The 20,846-nt window shown below is 53.0% G+C and overlaps 1 protein-coding gene across 4 annotated transcripts in view; it reads right to left on the bottom strand.

Moving 5' to 3' along the window:
* Window positions 1-20,846, bottom strand: part of PDE4B (phosphodiesterase 4B) — a 225,156-nt gene that overhangs the window by 17,919 nt on the left and 186,391 nt on the right. For 3 of the 4 annotated variants that reach the window (XM_036387461.2, XM_054515699.1, XM_036387463.2), the window contains one exon: window positions 9,870-9,982. In XM_036387461.2, coding sequence (XP_036243354.1) covers window positions 9,870-9,982 — 113 coding nt within the window. Of the gene's footprint in view, window positions 1-7,130; window positions 7,322-9,869; window positions 9,983-20,846 lie in introns of those variants that run through there. The other variant, XM_036387466.2, reaches the window with a different exon arrangement.

Below are 20,846 nucleotides of genomic sequence, written 5' to 3'. Positions count from 1 at the left end.
GCTTAATTACCCGGGTAATTAGTGCAATCAGACCTTGGTGGGACTGCGTGGAGCGGCTCTTTTCCCGGGAAGAGCCGCCCCTCACCTGCCCGAGCCCCGTCAGAAATGGTTTACACACAGGAGGGAAATTACTCATCCGAGCCATCGGCAGCGGGGCAGACAGGGAGGGGGGAACGCTTCTGTCTGGGATGGGGATGGAGGCGACACTCCACTCCAGGTTAAAACAAATGGCATTAATGCCACCCCGCCGAAGGGATATTTGTAATTTGCCCAACTCTTTCTTCCTGACACCTCATTCCTCCAAACCAAACTGCTGGATTTTGGAATTGAGGCGCATTTCTTCGAAGGTTTGGAAGCCAAGAGTTAAAATTCCTGTCTTGGAGCAGCAGCAACTCCGCTTATCTGTGTTTTCCTGCTGTTACATCACTTACAGAAAGGACCGTGGCAAACAGATTTGCAGCTGTCCTTGTTACTTCATAATTCCCATCGATTTTCCTTGCTAGGTACTCCGTGGAGAATGATGGGAGGTGCATTTAATGCTTAAACAAGAAAAAAAAAAACCAAACCGAAAAACACGAGCCTGTTTCACACCAAACAGCACAAAAGGAGAAAGTTTTCAGCCCTATTTCAGTGCCTGGAGAAAAGTGGAATGGTTGCAGTCAACTATCAGTCATTAAAAAAATCAAATTTCTTTTGCAGCTCTTTCTAGTTCTTATTTCCTAAAACAATATCACGTTTAATGCGCTAGAAACTCTTTTTAATGAGATACAAAGTACTATTTGTTTTTTGGGTTTTTTTTGTTTTCCCTTCAGCTGATTTTGGAAACCCAAAAGTAAACACAGGCTTATGAAATCTCCAATTTCACATCAAAGCAGCCTTGATTTATAGAGATGTTCAAAGGAAGACTTTAAAGGAGCAACATCATGACCAACTTGTTGGCCTGATGTTATTAGAATAATTTAGAAATCCACAATGTAAATGTTGATAAATAAATAGCAGGTTGCCATAAATCAGCATGTGGCTGCTCATGAAAGCGAGAACATCTATCTGATGTAGACAGAACAATATTCAGATTTTCCTCCCGTGAAGTTTAGCATTTCTGAGAGCGGCAGAACCTCCCTTGGGTGGGACGGGATTTACGCAACACGGGGCTTTAAAAAAGTGATGAATTGGGAGCTGGAGCTGAGCGTTTGCAGCACTGGGGCATTTCCAGCTCGTTTCCAGCCAAATGAGACTCGAAATATGCAAATTGCTCCGAATGCCGGAAAGGAAAAGCTCCCTGCAGGAGCCTTGCCCAAGGAGAGCGCCGGGGGTTCGCGCTGCTCCGCAGCCAGACTGGATTGCTCCATTCCCGAGAACTCCGGGTGTTACTCAGCGCTGAGGCAGGAAAATCCCCTCGGCCGCCGCGGGGAAGGGCTCGGGTCATGGAGAAAGCAGCGCTGAGCTTCCCTGAAAATCCGTGTGTGTCATGTGTGGGATGGGGCTGGCACCTGGAGAAATCCCCGAGTGCCCTGCGGGGCCGGATCTGCTCCTGCCTGCTCCCGGAGCCCCTGGATCCCAGTCCTGGAGAGTCCAACAGCACTGCCCTGGATCCCATCCATGGATCCCAGTCCTGGAGAGTCCAACACCACTGCCCTGGATACCATCCATGGATCCCAGTCCTGGAGAGTCCAACAGCACTGCCCTGGATCCCAATCCATGGATCCCAGTCCTGGAGAGTCCAACAGCACTGCCGTGGATCCCATCCATGGATCCCAGTCCTGGAGAGTCCAGCACCCCTGCCCTGGATCCCAATCCATGGATCCCAGTCCTGGAGAGTCCAGCACCCCTGCCCTGGATCCCATCCATGGATCCCAGTCCTGGAGAGTCCAACAGCACTGCCCTGGATCCCAATCCATGGATCCCAGTCCTGCAGTGTCCAACACCACTGCCCTGGATCCCATCCATGGATCCCAGTCCTGGAGAGTCCAACAGCACTGCCCTGGATCCCAATCCATGGATCCCAGTCCTGGAGAGTCCAACAGCACTGCCCTGGATCCCAATCCATGGATCCCAGTCCTGGAGAGTCCAACAGCACCGCCCTGGATCCCATCCATGGATCCCAGTCCTGGAGAGTCCAACAGCACTGCTCTGGATCCAACTCACGCATTCCAGTCTCAATATTCCAACACCCCTGGCCTGGATCCCATCCATGGATCCCAGTCCCGGAGAGTCCAACACCACTGCCCTGGATCCCAATCCATGGATTCCAGTCTCAATATTCCAACACCACTGCCCTGGATCCCAATCCATGGATCCCAGTCCTGGAGAGTCCAACAGCACTGCTCTGGATCCAACTCATGCATTCCAGTCTCAATATTCCAACACCCCTGGCCTGGATCCCATCCATGGATCCCAGTCCTGGAGAATCCAACAGCACTGCCCTGGATCCCATCCATGGATCCCAGTCCTGGACTATCTAACATCACTGCCCTAGATCCCACTCTCAAGATTCCAGCACCCTGCCCAAATACTCGGGCTGGGTTTCCCTTTGGATTGATGTGAAATAGCAGGACTGGCAGGGTTTAGGATTCCAGAGAAGCCCACACTGGTTTGGGTTGGAAGGGACCTGGAGAATCGTCTCCTTCCACCCCTTCCACCATCCCAGCTGCTCCAGGCCCTGCCCAGCCTGGCCTTGGACAGTTATTTCTCGCTGTGTGATGGCACAGAGGACAGATTGCTGCTCTCCTTGGGTGGAAGAACCCCAGCAGGGAGGTCTGGCCCAGTCTGAAGCTCTGGGATCCTTTGGGTTTCTGCTCCATCCAAAATGCTTTCCCAATATCCAGAACAGATCTCTCCTACCCAATTGTTTTGGCAGCTACATCTGGAGTGTACAGCTCATCTGGTTGGCTTTTGTATGGATTTCCTCTCTCTCCCCCACTGAAAGGTGCATTTTATAGCACAAATGGCTCTGCTGGGAGGAAGAAGCACACAAAAGGCACATCCCAGGCCAGGGATGACTCCCCAGACCTGTCCCACCTTTCCCAGAGCCGCACAGTCAGTGCCCGCACCAATTCCTCATCCCAGCACTGCTTTTATTCTTCCCCCTCGGGAGAGGTGAGTAAACAAAAGCAGAAACAGGCCCAAACACTGGCTCTGCAGTGTCATTTGTAGACTTCTACCAGCTGGAAGAACGTTGGATGTGCGGAGAGCAAAAGGAGACTGAGGAGGAAGGGGAGCTGCTGAGAAGCAGCAGCACAGACCTCCAGCAGCTCCTTTGCTGCCACCAAGGTGATTAAAGGAAGCCCTGACAACATCTGTGGGCCCAGAGAGTGCTGCAGGAGCTGCAGATCTCAGCCCCAAATCTTGTGTCAGTCACACCCTTGCAAACCACAGCGGGGCCTGGGTGCCAGAGGAAGGCAAGCGACTGCGTCAGGAGAGCCACAAACCCGAGAGCCTCCCCTGGCTCACAGAGCCAGCCCTGCTCCTCTGGGAATCTGGGCTGGGATAACCTAGATTATACCCTCAATCACAGAAAACACCCCCAAAATAACAACTAACAGAGCATTTGTCATTGAACAAGAGAGCAATGCAATTAAACATGGGATTTTGCTAATCGTATGAAGCAGCAATTTAAATTTAATTTAAATCTGAATCAAGCTCTGCAGTCATCATTTAGGCAAATCCAGCTGGGGTTTTACCTGAGTAGGAGAACAGGCTTTGGAAAATTCAAATAACTTTGTGCCCTGAGAAGACTTTTCCAAGATGCCTGTGTTGGAAAAAAAAAAATTCTGGCAAATTTGAATCAACAGAAGTTTGTTTTCTTCAGAAAACACGGGATAAAGAGGAAGTCCTGGGAAGAGGGCACTGAAAATCCAGGGAATAAGTTGGTGTAGCTCAGCATCCCCCCAAAAATGTGGCAGCTGGTCCTGCCAAAATGAAAATGAGCCTAGTGCAAGCATCAGACCCATACAGAAGGCACTAATTAATGGAGATAAAATTAAATGAAAACTCCTTCTCACACAGAGATAGGCAAATGCTCCTCAGAATCCTTTTGCTGCCGTTGGCCCAGCTGTGCTAAACCAGCAGCAAGGTGAGGCACTTCTGGTTTGTTTGCTTTAAGCCAGGCTTTAATCGGGGGAATCTCTCCCTCTCAGAGCTCTGAGGGTGAATCTCCATCCCAAACCCTCTCCACAGCTTGTCCTGCCTTTGATAACTCGACATCCTTCAATTCATTTCACTTCATGCAAATATTTGGATCAGCCCCGTGGAACACAGCTGGGGAGAAAATGAGGAGTTTGGAGTCAGGCTGTGCACAGAATCACTCCAGACCAGGATGAGGATCAGCACTGCCCTGCAATCCTTCTCAGCTCCTCCATCCCGAGTGATGCTGCTCCTCTGGGATGTCACCAGCATCCTTCACTCCAGAAGGGACCCTGCTCCCCACACTTAGTCACTCTCCAGTGCTGCCCTCAGCTCGTGATTCATTTTGAACCTGCCTTTGAGCTATTATTTATTTAAGCCCCACCCTGACGTGTTATAACGTAAAAGTCTGAGAATGCTGAACTTATAAAACCTCATCACTTCCCAGGAACACCAGGACTGGATAAAGGACATGCCAAAGGCCCTGGGCACAGTTGTGGCTCAGAGGATGGGTGACAGCTCCCCAAAAGGCTCCTGGGGAGAAGGATTTGAACCGAAATCCTACTGCCAAAGCCATGATCTCTGCACCAGCAGTGGCCAAGGGATCCCCCTTGGATGGGTTTTCCCCACATTTTCCACAACATCCCAGAAGATGGGAAAGCACCCAGCACTCAAAATCCCTTTGCTCCAGGAGGGTATCCCAGATGGTGACCCTGTCTCCTAATCCCCACACATCCCACAGCCAATGCTGCAGCCTTCCAATATTTCAATTTTTAGAATATCTGAAGCAGTTTAACCAAGATATCGGGACAGACAGCCCAGAGGGCTGGCGAGGACGACATAATCACATTATTAATTATGTATGGCCCCGATATTCCACCCTGCTTTTGGGGCATATTTGACACCCCCAGAATGATTTACTTTAGAGGGCGATAAGCACGGGAGGAGGACACAGAGACAGCCACGCTAAAGTCCATTTCTGATGGTGATGAGACCGACACGCAGGAGCTGACTGGGACCCAGCTCCCCAGCTCCCGAGGGGATTCCAGCCTGGGTCAGGGCCAGCACCCAGCGCTGTTCCCTCCTGATCCAGCAGCTTTCCCTGGCAGGTCCCTCCTGCTCACCCCTCCGAGCGCCGGTGTTGCAAACCCCGCTCCCGCAGCGCCGGAGGAGCGCGGCGCGCTGTCCTCTAGCGCAAGGACATCCCAACACGGACAAACCCCGACAGATCCCCCCCGGCCGGGGGCAACACCCCAAACCCAGCCAGAGGCAGCTCCTACCTCCTGCAGCATGCCGACGGCGCGGGGTCCTGCTCGGCAGCGCGGCTGCCCGGCCAGGGAAGGGTTAAAGAGCGACGTCAAAGCGGCGCGGGGTGCGCGGGGCGCTGCGGGAGCGGCGCTGCGGGAGCGCGGCCAGCGCGGCCCCGAACCCCGGGAATGCCGGCACCGCGCGGGGCTCAGGGATTCATCCCGCCTTGCAAAAACAGGAGACCTGGAAGCGTCTTTGTTCCGCCGGCTGCCGCAGCGAACAAACCTCTCTTTGTGCGGCGATTAAACAAAGGAAGTTCCAGCGCAAAGCCAGGGGAAGACTAAACAGCTCGGCACCACTTAAGGGAAACATCACGTAGGAAGGGGACAGGGCCGGGGGCTGCCGGGCTGGCCGCGGGGAGGGGACGCTGTGCAGCCCGGCACATCCACCGCTGGCACCGGCAGTTTACATTGGTGGCCAGATGTTTATTTAGCCACCCTCTCCCCAAAGCGAGGTGCGGCCTTGCTCCGCTTCTCTGCCCGAAATGCCCTTTGAAATCCGAGCAAAACGAGATCGGCTGTGTTTATCTTGCGGCTCGCAAGCGAGAGAGGAACACGGAGCAGTTGTGCTGCTGTCCCGGGCCGCTAGCTGGACAAGGCTGGAGTTATCCAGCACTTGGGAATAACAGAAACATCTTTAAGAGTTGCAGTAAGAGAGTTTAAGGATTTGCAAGGAAGAGTCCTCCAAGTAACAGTTTGGGTAGAGTCAAGGGGGTTTGCAAAGTCATGAGAGGACACCACTCACGCTCTGCCTATTTACACTTGGAATATCCCTAGAGAGCAGAAATTCTGTTCTCTGGACTCAGTGGACTGCACAAAGCTCTGAATTAAGGTCTAATTTAAGGAGAGGCAGGGGTTCAGCTCAGGTCCATGCAGGTATCTCTGTTTGGGCTGCACGGACAGGCAGCACTGCAGGAACAATCCATGCTCTCCATCCCTCCGTTTTATGAGGTGATGGCCCCATAAAACCCCTGGAGCTGGCAAGGCCAGCATTTCAGCTGGGAAAAAGACCCGCTCCTTCTGATGATCCAGGGGATGCACTGAGCACATCCTGCCCCAGATCCCAAATTAGGGACTAGAGCAGGTCCCATCTGCAGCAAAGTGAGGCTAAGGACAGCTGCCTAATGCCAGGACAGAAAACAGCCCCTTTTTTATCATCACTGACTCACAAACCCTTCTGACACAGCAGCTGCCTGAGCTGGGAGCTGGACATGGTGATAGATGCAGGAAAAATTGAGTATATGTGTAGGAATAATGTAAATAAGGGTGGCTGGGTCTCTCAAGCAGCACTGAGTGCCTGCAGAGCTCCTTCAGGTTATTTTGTGTCAGTGCAAAGCTGCAGGGCCCTATCAGCTCCCCGCAGAAGACGTTAGGAAATTCAGTGTTAGGAAAACAACCTCCCTTCATAGCAGCTGCAAACAGGTATTTTTGCAGGTTATTTTTTTTTTCCTCTAAACTAGAAAGACAAGAGCGCCGTGCACGGTTAGTTCTGCAGAGAGCCCGGGCTGGTCTGCGCTGGAAACGCCTCGGTGCCAGCATCAGAGGGAGCAGCGTTCCCTGTTTGCCAGCGTCCCGCGGGATCCCTGCGGGTGGCACTGCAGGCTCCCCGGGCTCGCCGCTGCCAGCCCAGCCCCGCGAGCTCAGCCGCTCATTCCCCCGCTCCTGCTGCCGCTAACTCCCGCCTAAACGAGCAATACGCACATGTTTGGAGCGCTGCCTTCCGAACCCCATCAGCTCAAAGCCCGGCTGCCGTCCCGCATGGCTCTTCCCCTTCCGCCGCCTCCTTTTTTTTTTTATTTTTGCCGCAGCGCTCCTGAGAATCCCCCTGCGCGCACGGATGCCGAGAGCCTCCCTCTCTGCCTCTCTCGGCGCTGTTGTTGCAACTCTGGATTTTCTAAACTACGTCTGTCAGGAAGGAGACAGGAAATTCGAGTCACACTTGCAACAGCTGTGCCATGCCTACTATCAGGCTCAAATGACGTAGTTTGGCTGGGGTGGCGCGGGGCCAGGAACTGGCGAGAGCGGAGGTCAGGAAGATAGGTCAGTGTTTATTCTGCTGCTGCGCTTGGGAGCATGCCGAGCCGATTTGCTTTCTTCCTATCTAGACTGTTTCTCTTTCCGTTTTTTCTTTAATAATGCGCAGCCCAAGCATCCTGTTTTCAAAACATCTGCCGGCTCTGCCGTTCGCCGGTGACAAATGGAGATGCCTCGGAGCGGAGCTGGCGCTGGGACGGGATGCTCGGAGCGGGGCACGCCGGCTGCAGCCTCCGCCCGGAGATGCAGGAGCGACCCCGCACTGCCACGCTCCGCTCCTCGTCTGCCACCAAACGCCCCAAAAAGCCGCAAATGCCCCGAATCGTCAGGCACTGAAACGAAGCTTTCCAAGCCGTGATTTGAGACAATGTTTACAGCTCCACAGCAAAGGCAGCCGAGGTGTGAGGCCATTTTATGCTCCTCTTTCACAGCTGAAAACTGTGAGACTGGAAGTTGACCAAAAAAGCGCAGACATTTCAGAAACGGGTTATGAAAGAACAAAGTTTCAGGAAGTTTTTCTCGAGCCAGCTGCAAGCCATCTGCACCCCGAGTAATCGCAACTTTGAAGTGCTACAAAAGCAATTTAGTTTCACCTTCACGAGGCCAGATTTGTCAGTCAGAGAAAAAAAAAAAAAAAGTAACCTCAAATTGAAGGGCACCGTGTTCACACTGGAGGTGCAGCCTGAACCCTCCTCAACTTTCATCCAGGGTTCCCTCAACACAAACTCAAACGAATAAAATAATATTTCTTTCTAGAAAGCTTGGACTATAAAACTTTTACTGCTTCCTTTGCCCCTGCACATCGTGGTAATCACTACCAGAAGAGGAAGCTGAAACAACACTGGATTTCTTTGCTCAACTTTTTCCCATTAATTCAGTTTCTGATTCAGCATTTCTGATTGCAGTCATTTCCAATTACGAAAAAAAAATAAAGCAAAAAACAAACCAACAACATCGGGTGGTGCAGAATTGGGTTTAAAACCATCGTAACTGGGCAAGGACGTGGATGCGACGGGCGCTGGGTTGGGAATTTGTGTGTGTGACAACCCCAGTGGGCACGGCGGGGCTGGAAGCGCTGTCCGGGAGCCCTGGAAGGGGCAGGCGCGGGCCGGGAGCTGCCAGGCGGTGCCCGGGGCTGTGCCCGGGGCTGTGCCCGGGGCTGTGCCCGGCTCCTGCAGCCGCGGGCCCCGGGCGGGGAGAGCCGCGAGGGACGGGCGGGCTCCGGGAGATGCTGGAGCGGAGCTGGGCTCAGGAGGGCTGGAGCACCAACTCCCAAAAGTTGCTCAGAACTCGCGTTTTGCTCTCTGCTGCCTGTCAGGGTACTCGTGGTACTCTGCTCTTCCCCTGCTCCCCTGACTTTAAGCGCCACGGACTTTTCTTGCTTTACTTGAGCACTTTATTCTGTGCAGAGAACATCACAACTCGCCTCTGGCTCCTAGGAAAGCTGCGCGGAGCAGCAGCCCCCGGAGCTGATTCCCTGTCACCATCCCTGCCTGCCCACCCTCACCATGTGCTGCCAAGCGGTGCCAGCCCCACGCATTAAAACCAAATTAAAACGTCATCGAAAGCCAAAACAGCCGTAAAATACCGGAGCCACAATGTTTACAGTTCGCCGTTATTATTATTAAGCAATGAAGTTAATTGACTTCTGGCGTGGTGATTTGCTAAATGCGGGCTTTTGCAGAGTGTTCCTGCTCATATCGGCTCCAAGGGGCCGGCGCTAATTGAAACCTCTTTAATTTTCGGAAATGAGCCTGCGGCAGCGATAGGGCTCTCCACGATACCCCGGATCGCGCCCCCAAAGACTATCCCGGATCTCTCCCCGCTCCATCCTCCATCCCGGATCCATCCCGGATGGCTCTCCCCGCTCCATCCTGGATCGCTCTCCCCGCTCCATCCCGGATCCATCCCGGATGGCTCTCCCCGATCCATCCCGGATCCATCCCGGATCCCCTCTGGATCGCTCTCCCCGATCCATCCCGGATCCATCCCGGATCGCTCTCCCCGATCCATCCCGGATCCATCCCGGATCGCTCTCTCCGATCCATCCCCGCTCCATCCCGGATCGTTCTCCCCGCTCCATCCAGGATCCACCCTGGATCGCTCTCCCCGATCCATCCCGGATCCATCCCGGATCGCTCTCCCCGCTCCATCCCGGATCCATCCCGGATCGCTCTCTCCGATCCATCCCCGCTCCATCCCGGATCGCTCCCCACGCCACCCGCCGCGAGTTCTCCCTGCACGCGTCTCCGCGGGGGAACGCGCGCCGCCTTCACCGCAACTAACTCGGAGCTGCTGTCCTGGACAGACGCGAGGACGGGTCGGGATCAGACTCAGAGCCCCGCTCCTCTGGGCACCCCCGTCCCGCATGCCCCTCCCGCATCCCGGTGCCGCACGTGGGCTCACCTTGTTGGATGCCATCTCGCTGACGGAGCGGTAGGTTTGGATGGTCTCCAGCTGATCCAGGCACCAGTCGAGCTCCTCCAGCGTCTCCATGGCCAGCTTCTGGTAGGGCTCCTCTGCGAAGAGGCACACGGACATGTAGTCGGGCTGGCGCTGCGGCCGCCTCTCCATGGCGGGGCGGCCCGAGCCGCCGCCAGCGCTGCCGGAGGTGCCGCTCCGCTCCCTCATCACGCGGCCGCCGCTGCGCTGCCCCGGCCGCCGCCAGCGAGTCCCCGCCCGCCGCCGGCCCCGGCCCCGGCCCCCGCCCCGGCCCGCCCCGGCCCGGCCCCCGCCGCTCGGGGGAACCGAGCGCCCCCCGGGCAGGGCAGGGCTGCGGCTCGGGGAGCGTCACCGCGGCCCCCCCGCCCCGGCTGCCGCGGGGATCGGCCTCCCCCGCCGCCCGCGGGATGCTGCTCCTGCTCCTGAGCCGGCCCCGCTCCCCGCAGCAGCCACAGCCGCTCCCCGACAGCCCTGAACCCCAAGAGTTCTGTTCCCCAGCAGCCTGCATCCCATCAGCCCTGCTCTCCAAGAGTTCTCCTCCCCATCAGCCTGCATCCCATCAGCCCTGCTCCCCGACAGCCCTGAACCCCAAGAGTTCTCCTTCCCAGCCTGCTCCCCGACAGCCCTGAACCCCAAGAGTTCTCTTCCCCAGCAGCCTGCTTCCCATTAATTAGTCCTGCATCCCCCATCAGCCCTGCTCTCCAAGAGTTCTCTTCCCCAGCAGCCTGCTCTCCATTAATTAGTCCTGCATCCCATCAGCCCTGCTCTCCAAGAGTTCTGTTCCCAAACTCCCTGCTCCCCAACCCTGCCTGCTTCTGCTCCCAAACCCCCCCAGCCCTGCTCCTTAACCACACCAAGTCTCACTCCCCACCAGCTCTGCTCCCCAGCCCTGCCCGGTCCCATTCCCCACTCCTGACCCCATTCCCCACTCCTGGCCCTGCTCCCTGTCCCTCCTGACTCCCCAGCTCTGCTGGCTTTGTCCCCATCAGCTCCCCTGCTCCCCAGCAGAGCCTGCACCCCAAGCCCACCGTCCCTGCTCCCTGAGCTCTCCTGCTCCTGCCAGCAGGACCCGACACTCCCCAGCAGCTCTGGGGTAAAAGTTGAGGTTTCCACAAGCGGATACAGTGAATCATAAAATCTCCCCATGAATGTAACTGCTTCTCATAATCCCGGTAACATATGCTCATCCCATAAATCTGTCAGAGCTAATGGATTCAGCGTTCCTACCGTCAGGTACCAGTGACATCACAGGGCAGGATTGCTCAGACACACTCAGGAGCTGAGCCAGAGCTCCAGCCCGGTCCCCCTGCCCTCCCTGCCTCGTGTCCCTCGTGTCCCAGTGTCCCAGTGTCCCCAGGGGAAGGAGCTGCACCCCGTGCTGGTGTCTCTTCCCAAGGACAGATCCCCTCTGTCATTCACCACATCAATAAAGCAGCACTGGAGAGGGACCTTCCATTAAATGATTGAGAATAAACAGAAAATAAACCCTGCCAAAGGTAACTCAGCAATAAACCCGGCACAGACACCTTTGAAAGGTTTGGTGAACCCAAATCTTTGTGGCATTGGAAGTTAATGGCGTTTTTTTTCTGTGCCTGCAGAGCTCCAAACATTCAAAGTTCTCTCATTCCTGCCTAATCACAAAGCAGGTGAAAATAGCCAAAATCACACAAAGCTCAGTGTATTTTCCTTTCTCCCATGAGAAATTCCCATTCCCACTGAGGGAATTTCTCCCATTCCCTCTCAACTATTTCTTTTCCTGTAAACTAGTTGACCCAGAGGGATCAAATCACTTGTTGCAGAAAATCACTTGTTGCAGAAAACAACATTGATATCAATCAACTTGGGATTGATAAAACCAGCACAGGTAAAATAAGTTTAGGAAGAGCAAAAAACCCATCTCAGCCAAACTAAACCCCACATGTTTAAATCAAATCCTGTCTTCTCCTGCTCTGAGACTCCTCAGGAAGCACAGCCATGGCATGTGTGCATTCCTGGAGGAGGAGAAGGAACAGGTTCACAGGGACTCTGACACCAGACCCTAATTTTAGCCTTTTGGGGGATTTCCAGCCTTGCCCAGGTCTGCAGCACCCGCTGCCGCTGTCTCTTCACTTCCAAACTTCACCTCAGAAAGAGCCATCAGGGAAGGCAGGACCAAGAACAGAAATCTGCTCTTGATATTGAAGGACTCCCATTCCCCAGAGCTGATATTCAGGATATTCCTTTACTCTGTAATCTGAGTCTAATGTAATAAAAGGGGGGAAAAAAAACCACTAAAACAAGCAAAACTGTATTAGGGATATCGAGGTGAATTAGGAACTTGAGGGTTTAGGGGGTTTGGCTCTAAGTATTTTGTATTTATTTTTGGGTTTCAGAAGATGAGCTAAATAAAGAGTGACTATTTTACACATTGGCAATGTTCTCTGGAATTTTTAGCAGGGCGCATCAGGACCCTCCTTCCCTCGGTTTCTGCCTCCCCGCTTCATCCCTGGGAGGTTTCCTGGAGGAATCCTGGGAGCAGCAGGGATCCCTCCATGGTTTACTCATGTAGAACACTGTCACTTGCCTAAGCCTCTGCACTGAAACCATTGAGAGACCAATGGGTTCACGATTTAAACTCAGTTATTTTGAAAACGGCCCCCTGAGATACCTCCAGTCATTTCAACAGCAAAGACACAATAAAGTGAGAGCAAACAGCTCCTGCTAAGGATCATTTCAAGGGGAAAACTATGAGTTCTGCTGCTGTTCCAGGGCAGAAGTGGATTTTAAAAAGCACCATTCACATTTTTCTTTCAGAATTTGCATTTTTCCTGACACTGGCCAGCCGGCCCACAGCTCCCTCTGGTCTTGGCACCCAGCGAGCTGCAGCACCTGCATCCCTGTGCAGCTCTTCTTGGTGTTTTTGGCTTTTGACTCATCCCAATCTTTTATTTTTCACTCATTTTCTCACGTAAGCAGCCTGGTGAAGCGATGCCTGCTGGGTGTGTGCCCTCGGGCTCCTCCTGCCTGTCCTCCGTGGTCGCCGGGCAGTCATTTCTGAACCAGCTGCCTTTGCCGGGGCAGGAGGGACGTCACAGGCACCGCATTCCTGCTCATTTCACGGAATCACACAGGCCTGGTCAAGAAGAGCCACTGTCCTGGCCCACCGCAGGAAGAGGGCCCAGCTCAGCCCTTCTTAGAAACTCAAAACTGTCCCTGGAGCCACCGAGTGACGCAGTCTGAGCCCATCACCCCGGAAACCCCAGCTCTTATCAAACTGGCCCTCCTTGGCTGCGTGCAACTGCACGAACTCCCTCTGATGAACTTGGAGATATTTACCAATAAATTGTGAAAGCAGAGGCTACAGTCCCACTCCTAAGGCTAAATTTGCTTTTAAAACCAGCATGTGAAATTAAAATATACCCTCCAAGTCCCCCGTGAAATATTTTAAGATCCACAGCTACCCCAGAATAACAGCCAGATATAGAATCCATTAGGAGTTGCTCTTCTACCAATCTAAAAACTTTGTGTGGGAATGATCTTAAAATAACAAATATTTTCTGGCTTTCCTCATATTTAATATTCATGGATACCAGAGAATGGTTTGGGTTGGGTGGGAACTTAAATCCCATCCAGTTCCACCCACGGGCAGGGACACCTTCCACTGTCCCAGGGTGCTCCAACCCTGTCCAACCTGGCCTTGGAGACTTCCAAGAATCCAGGGGCAGCCACAGCTTCTGTGTGAAATCCATTCCAGGGCCTCACATGGGAAAATTCATTCCCAATATCCCATCTAATTCCATTCTCTAGCAGTGGGAGCCATTCCCTGTGTCCTGTCCCTCCATCCCTTGTCTCCAGTCCCTCCCCAGCTCTCTCGGAGCCACTTGAGGCCCTGGCAGGGGCTCTCAAGAGCCTTCTCTTGTCCTGACTGGCCACCCCCAGCTCTCCCAGCCTGGCTCCAGAGCAGAGGACAGGGATGAAGTGCCCTGGGATCCTCTCCCTGAGTGGTATCTGCTGTTGCTACAGTGACTCCCACAAACAGTAAACACAAGTTTAGATGCTCCATGAGTTGTTCTTTCCCTGAACCCAACGTGAGCATCCCACTGACATCAGCAGAGCAACTCCCCCTGCCAGAAACTGTCCCAAAGGCCGGGCAGTGGCTGACCTCCATCACCTTCCTGGTACAGCTGAGGCACATGGGCACTTTGGAAACACTGCTGCCATTTCGGGATCGGGGCTCCTGGAACACTTGAGGATGCATCTTCAACCATCTCACATTTCAGTTTATATTTGGGGGTTGCATAAGCCAAACCCATAAATGACAGCGGTGCTTTGGTCATGTTTGCTGGGGTGAAATCATTGCTGACACAGAACAGGGAAGTGAGGAACAACAATAGGAGTTTCAGTTTTTGAATCCTACCCGGTGTTTGCGCAGGAGGGCTGGGGCTGGTGGCACTCCAGCAGGAACTGAGGTGACATTTCCTCACAAGACCTGAGCTGCTGCCAGTCCCTCCGAGGACAGAGGCAGCCCTCGCCTCGTGCTTCTCCGCTGGCACTGGGAATGCTCCAACGTCCTGAAATGCAGCACCTTCCAGTGCCAGGATTCTGCAAAAACTGCATTTTTGGTAGGTTTTGCCAACTGTTCCTTTGCCAGCTCTGCAAGGTGATGGAACACATGGAATCTCTCACTGCAGAGGTGACTTAGCAGCCCCTTTTTAGAGGCTTTTTCCCACTTACTGACATTTCTGTGCTCTCTTTTTCTCACACAATTGTTTAGGTTGGAAAATCTTCTCAGACTATCCAGTCCAACCATTCCCAGCACTGCTAAGGTCATCACTGACCCACATCCCCAGCTGCCACATCCACAGGGATTTTAAACCCCTCCAGGGATGGGAAGTCCTGGGCAGCTGTGCCAGGGCTGGAGAATCCTTTCCAGGAAGGAATTTCCCCAAATATCCAATCCAAACCTCCCTGGCCCAGCCTGGGGCCGTTCCCTCTGCTCCTGTCCCTGTTCCCTGGAGCAGAGCCCGACCCCCCCAGCTGTGCCCTCCTGGCAGGAGCTGTGCAGAGCCACAAGGGCCCCTGAGCCTCCTTTGCTCCAGGCTGAGCCCCTGCCCAGCTCCCTCAGGGATTCTGCAGCCCCTGCCCAGCTCCCTCAGGGATTCTGCAGCCCCTGCCCAGCTCCCTCAGGGATTCTGCAGCCCCTGCCCAGCTCCCTCAGGGATTCTGCAGCCCCTGCCCGGCTCCCTCAGGGATTCTGCAGCCCCTTCCCAGCTCCCTCAGGGATTCTCCAGACCCTGCCCGGCTCCCTCAGATGCTCCAGACCCTTCCCCAGCTCCGTTCCCTGCCCTGGACACGCTCCAGTCCCTCAATGTCGTTTATGTCATGAGGGGCCCAAAAGTGGACCCAGGATTTGAGGTGTGGCCTCACCAGTGCTTGGTACAGGGGGAAAGGTGAGAGCTGCTCATCAAGATGGACTTGAGGCCTTTTTTCACTCTTGAAAACTTGGAAAGTGAAAGGTTTTGGGGAATATCCTCTTTTCTGGGAGTAGTTCCGTGTAAGGACAAGCACACATTTCATCCATGTCACAGATGGGAAGGGGGTTAATGGGACAAACTCTCACCCTTAGCTCCCCCCAAACCCCATCTGTGCCATCCTTCTCCCAGCAGAGCTCCTGGCCCCTCGGGGCCTGCAGGGATCTGAGCACGAGGCCAACATTATCTGCAGCTGCAGAGTTCCTCTCTTCCCCCACAAACTGTCCCCATCATGTCCCCAAGTGCCACAGCAAGGCAGGAGGGATTGGTTGCTTTGCCCTCGACTGACGCAGGAGATGAACCGAGCCAGGAAACACTTTGAAAAGAGATCCAAATGCCAAAATTTCAAGTGGGGTTTATTTTCTCTCTCCTGATTCCCTCATGATTCTCTCTTGTCACCCCAGTCCTGATAAATAAAAGCATTAGGACTTCTTCTGGAGGGAAGGGCAAAGGCCGTAAAGCCTCAACAGTTTTAAGACAAAACACCACATCCCAACCAGGTGAATTAAAAAACTTGGGGAGCAGTTGCAGTTCTCTTTCCAGCTGCCAAAAACCTCAGCTTTCCATAATCCAGGAGGAATATTCCCAGTGGGATTGAGTTGTGAGCAGATTGTCCAATCTGGTGGACAAGAAATGTTGAAGACAAGTATTTGCCAACATCCTTTCAAACTCAGCTCCCCTTAACTGTTAAAGATCAAACTGTGGGCTTGCTGTACTGGTAAAAGTCTCCATTTCTACTTCTGCAAGGAAAAAGAATTCCTTCTACTGGATCACAGCTTTCCTTGTAAACCTTGGGAATGTGGAGCTTAAGACTTAAAAAAACCCCTAAAAACTCTGATAGACTCTGCCAAAAATTCCAAGAGGAACTTTCACATGGAAGGTTAAAAGCAGCTCCAGCAGTTTTCCCGACTTTACTCAGTCTATCCATCCTGTTCCACATGTTTACAGTGCCATAAGACATCTTCTAAGTTATTTACTCTTCATTTCATCCTGGCTGCAATAAATTGGGACTATTTATAAAGTTCTTCAGTGTTTGGGGCCGTCCTTCCCAGCCCAAGCTCCAGCTGCCTTTGAAGCAACAACAGCTGAGACTCGAGGTCACCAAAGTAATTTTCCAGCGATTCCAACTGATTTAATAAAATATTATCACTCTATCTAAACCTTACCTCAACAATTTGGACTCAGGATAAAATCTGTTCCTCTAAAAGGAAAATAAATAAGAGCAGTTGCTCCCTTTTGCCTGGGAAAAGTTTTGATGCTGGATTTATTCCCAAATCCAGGGTGTACAACATGGCACTGAAATGTTCCCCTAATGTTGGACAAGCTGGTAAAATTCCACAAAACCTAAAGCAGACAAACACTCATAAACCCCCAAAGATGAAAATCCAAGTGTTACAGGGGGAAATGGTTCCTTCCCTCCAGGAGTGACAGGGAATTGGGTGAAGAGGGAGCAGATTTGGGAACCTGAGCTCCTCCTCCACGGCTCTTGGGTGAGATGGGGATTTTGGAGTCCTGGTGGACATGAATGGCCAGGTGGAAATGTTCATCCTGCTGCATGAAAACTCTGCTGTAGGAAAAGTCTGACAGCACAGTCCCAGACCCCCAGCTGCAAAATAAACTAAGGATACAATTTTAAAATGTCCCTAATTCCCAGGTGAAGCCATAGGGCACAAGCCCAGAGTTTGCAGTCATCAGAGGACCTCAAACCAGCCCACTTTTAATTATTCTCTGTTTATGATAGATTATCCCAATTGTTGTCATTACTGCAGATGACACAAAAGATTGGGGAGAGCAGGCAGATGCTGGAGTAGATCATATGGATGGCAGATGATTATTTGGGAGCTGATAGAGCTCATTAATGTCACTGAAGGCCTCATTTGCATCCCTCACTCCTTGGCTGCTCATGACTAAGAGCTCGTGTGGGGGGAAGGTGGGAGAGGGCCCCTGTGGGGGACAGTCCATCCCAACTGATCCAGCAGCTGATCCCACCTGGGCTTAGCTGGGAACTGTGGGATCTTAACTCCTGGGGCAGGGGAGGGGGCAGGAAAAGGGAGGAGGGAGAAGAGGGAGAGGAGAAAGGGAAGGAGAAGGAAATGGAAAAGAGATGGGGAGAGAAAGAGAAAGAGTAGAAGGAGAAAGAGGAGAAAATGAGAAGGAGAAGAAAGAAGAAGGAGGAAGAAGGAGAAGGAGAAGGAGAAGGAGAAGGAGAAGGAGAAGGAGAAGGAGAAGAGAAGGAGAAGGAGAAGGAGAAGGAGAAGGAGAAGGAGAAGGAGAAGGAGAAGGAGAAGGAGAAGGAGAAGGAGAAGGAGAAGGAGAAGGAGAAGGAGAAGGAGAAGGAGAAGGAGAAGGAGAAGGAGAAGGAGAAGGGTGCTCTGAGTGATTTACCAAGGCACTCACGTGGCCATGGCTCAGATAAAAGTCCCACAGATCCCTCTCGTTCCCCAAAAGAAAATGGTTATTTCACCTCCCCAGCACAAGGTTCATTAGCAGGAATATCAGCAGACATTAATTACTAACCAGTGTCAGAAAATGGCTATTTCAGCCCCACAACATGCGGTTCATTAGCAGGAATATTGCCCCACGTTAATTACTCCCAGTGCCTAGCATCACTCTAAAACCCCAGAGCATGTTGAGTAAAACAGGTTTATCAACAAAGGACGTGCCAGAACTTGATGGAAAAGGGCCCTGTGCAGGCTGGGAGCCGTTCACCCTTTGCCTTCCCTAATGGAGCTGTGGTTGCTCACAGATCGTGTGGACATGTTTACATATTTATCCCTCACAATGCTGAGGGAATAACTGACACCGGGTGATTTATTTGTTTAATGTATCCTGTTAGTGATTCTGAGAGCTATTTCCTTGAATTAAAGCATTGTTCTACCAGATCCAGAAAATATTCCTGTGGAAATCCTTCTGTTGGACAGATTTGGAAATTCACATGGAAAACAATCAAAGGCACAGAGCACAACCCCTGGGATTCACTTCAAATCTGCAATGAATTGTCCAAATCTTACAGCACCACCTCCCAAACTACAAGCACTGAAAAAATCCTGTAATTACAAGTTTCTTTTATAGATCTGATGCCTTGTGCAGGCTGGCCTAGAAGAAAGGCTGGACAGAGTTCCAGAATAAAGCAGGGATTCATTCAAAGCATCTCCTCCATGGATCCACCTTGGGCAGCACCAGAGCCCAGCCAGGGCTGCAGCCAAGATGAACCAAAATGGCCCCAAAATGCACGGCCGGGCACGGGCTCTGTCCCTGGGATCAGTTCTGCTCCATTTGCACCTTGCAGTTCATTGTCCCATTCCAGCTTTAGCCCCTGCAGTCCCACCCTGCTTGTTTTTCTCTCTCCAGCCCACGGGGTTTGTGCTCTGGGGCTGAGATTTGGATCATTTGTCCTTGGTGCCCAGCTGGAGCAGGAATTGTTTTGTGTCCCTGCTCTGTGCACAGAGCTCAGCATCCCCTGATGTGAAGCCCAGACCCGCACACTAAAGCAGCACAGAGTCTGAAAACTGGAAAAGCTGAGCTCTGAGGCATCAGATCCCGCATGCACCTTCCAATACCCAGGGAATCTATGAACAGATTTTTTTTCCTGAGCACAAGTGCCACATGAGCACCTGAGGAAGGTGTGATTGGAAAGGTGTGACTGGAAAGCAAGCTGCATCCAGCAGCACCCCCAGCCCCACTCTCTGCCATTCCCAACGCGCTCCCTCCTGCAGCTCCTACGGACACTCATGCTCCCGACCCGCCGGAGCGTGGGGCTGGAATGAGGAGCGAGCAAAACCCATGGGAACCACGGAGCCACCAGCTGCACTGCCCCTCCTCCCCACCCTAATTATATCTTTTGCAAAGATAAGTGCAGATGTGCTAAGAAAGGCTCAGAGCCCCAGCGCCCGCGGAACAGGTGGAGCCACGACGCTCTTGAGCAACTCCCCAACAAATGGCCAAGCCTGCCCTTCTCCCCTCGTCGTATTTTTGGGACTCCAGTCCGACCAGTCACTCGAGCTGTCCCCTCTCAGGTTTCTCACACCTGCAGCCTCCCTCCGGCGTGCAGGGGAGGTGGCAGGGAGAGGAAGGGCTCTTTGTTGGCTGTGGAGTGGGGCCAGCGGGTGCCCGAGCTCGGCAGGAGCTGGGGACGCTGCAGCCAGAGCGGGCACGGGCACTGCATGCAAATGAGCACAGAGTTGTCTCACAGTTATTCTTTCAACAAAAAAGCACTTTGGAAATGTAGATTTTTTCCTCTGCTAGCCAGAGTTAATACATGAGATGGGGGCAGAAAGGCCTGGGAAGTGAAATCCCTGCAGAGAGAGGAACGGGATGAACTGGCAAAGCCACTGGCAGGGGGTCACTGAGGAGGTGGCACTGGAGGAGATCCAGCTGTGGGGAACGAGGATGAAATCCTAACAGGGGCTCCAAAGCTCCAGGAACAATGGGGCCTGTATTCAGGCTGGGTTCAGAGATGAGAGGGGAAGATAGAGACAAAAAAATGAAGTGAAAGCTTTCCACTGCTAATTGCGAAAAATGCCAGGAAATGAGTGAGCTGGAGCTGCCAGGAATAATGTGGGAGACTGAAATGGGGGATGAGGGTTTGACATCAGCTACAGCCTCTGGCAAAATACAGCCAAGATTTTGGGGGGCATTTTTATTCTCTTTTCTCTTTTCCAAACAACAGGGAGCAGGAAAAAGGAACTTTTTGGTTGGACTGCTGAGGAGCCTGGCATTCTAAGTTCCCTAATTAAAGACAGGTCCTTTCTGGGACACACCATTCCAGCTGCTGGGAAAACTCAGCCCCAAGAAAAACGGCTCCAGAGCTGCTGAAGACGTCATGGCAGTGATTAAACAGCGCTCGCCAAGAACATCCAGGACACATCCAGGTTCAAACTGGAAGATTCTGGGAAGCAGGAGGAGATGTCTCACCAAGACAAGGCACAGGGAATTAAAAGGAGAAGGAAAAACCGCCTGGTTGCAGGGAATGCCACAAAAATGGTTGCAAGAAGGAAGAAGCCCAAGCTTCTGTCAGCACGGGGAATGAAAAGGAGAAAGGAGAACCTCCTGTCTGCAGGGAATGCCACAAAACCAAAGGGCTGCAGCATCCCAAGAAGGAAGAAGGCCCAGCTGGGAAGCAGAGGCTCCCAGCGAGGGGAGGCATTGCTGCAGTGTGACTCGGCTGGGCCAGAGGGGCAGCAGAGCCGGGCAGCCCCTCAGTGCCATAGTAGCAGTGATGTTTCTGAGTCAACAGCCCTGAGCCCTGAGCCCTGGGCCAGCTGCGGGTAACCCGAGCAGGACCCTGAGCCTGCAGAAATGTCACTGCCACTGCCTGGGGGCCCAGCTGGGCTATCTTTAGCCAGCCCCAGTTAATCACCTAAGCTCCCTGCACTGCAGTGGAAAGTGGCTGGGAGCTCCAAGGGGTGATCCTGGTCTATTCTCAGTACCC

Source organism: Molothrus ater, chromosome 9 (genome assembly GCF_012460135.2).
Source record: "Molothrus ater isolate BHLD 08-10-18 breed brown headed cowbird chromosome 9, BPBGC_Mater_1.1, whole genome shotgun sequence".
Taxonomy (NCBI): Eukaryota; Metazoa; Chordata; class Aves; order Passeriformes; family Icteridae; genus Molothrus; species Molothrus ater.
Note: the sequence above shows the minus strand (reverse complement) of the source record. Positions and strands in the feature narration are given on the sequence as shown.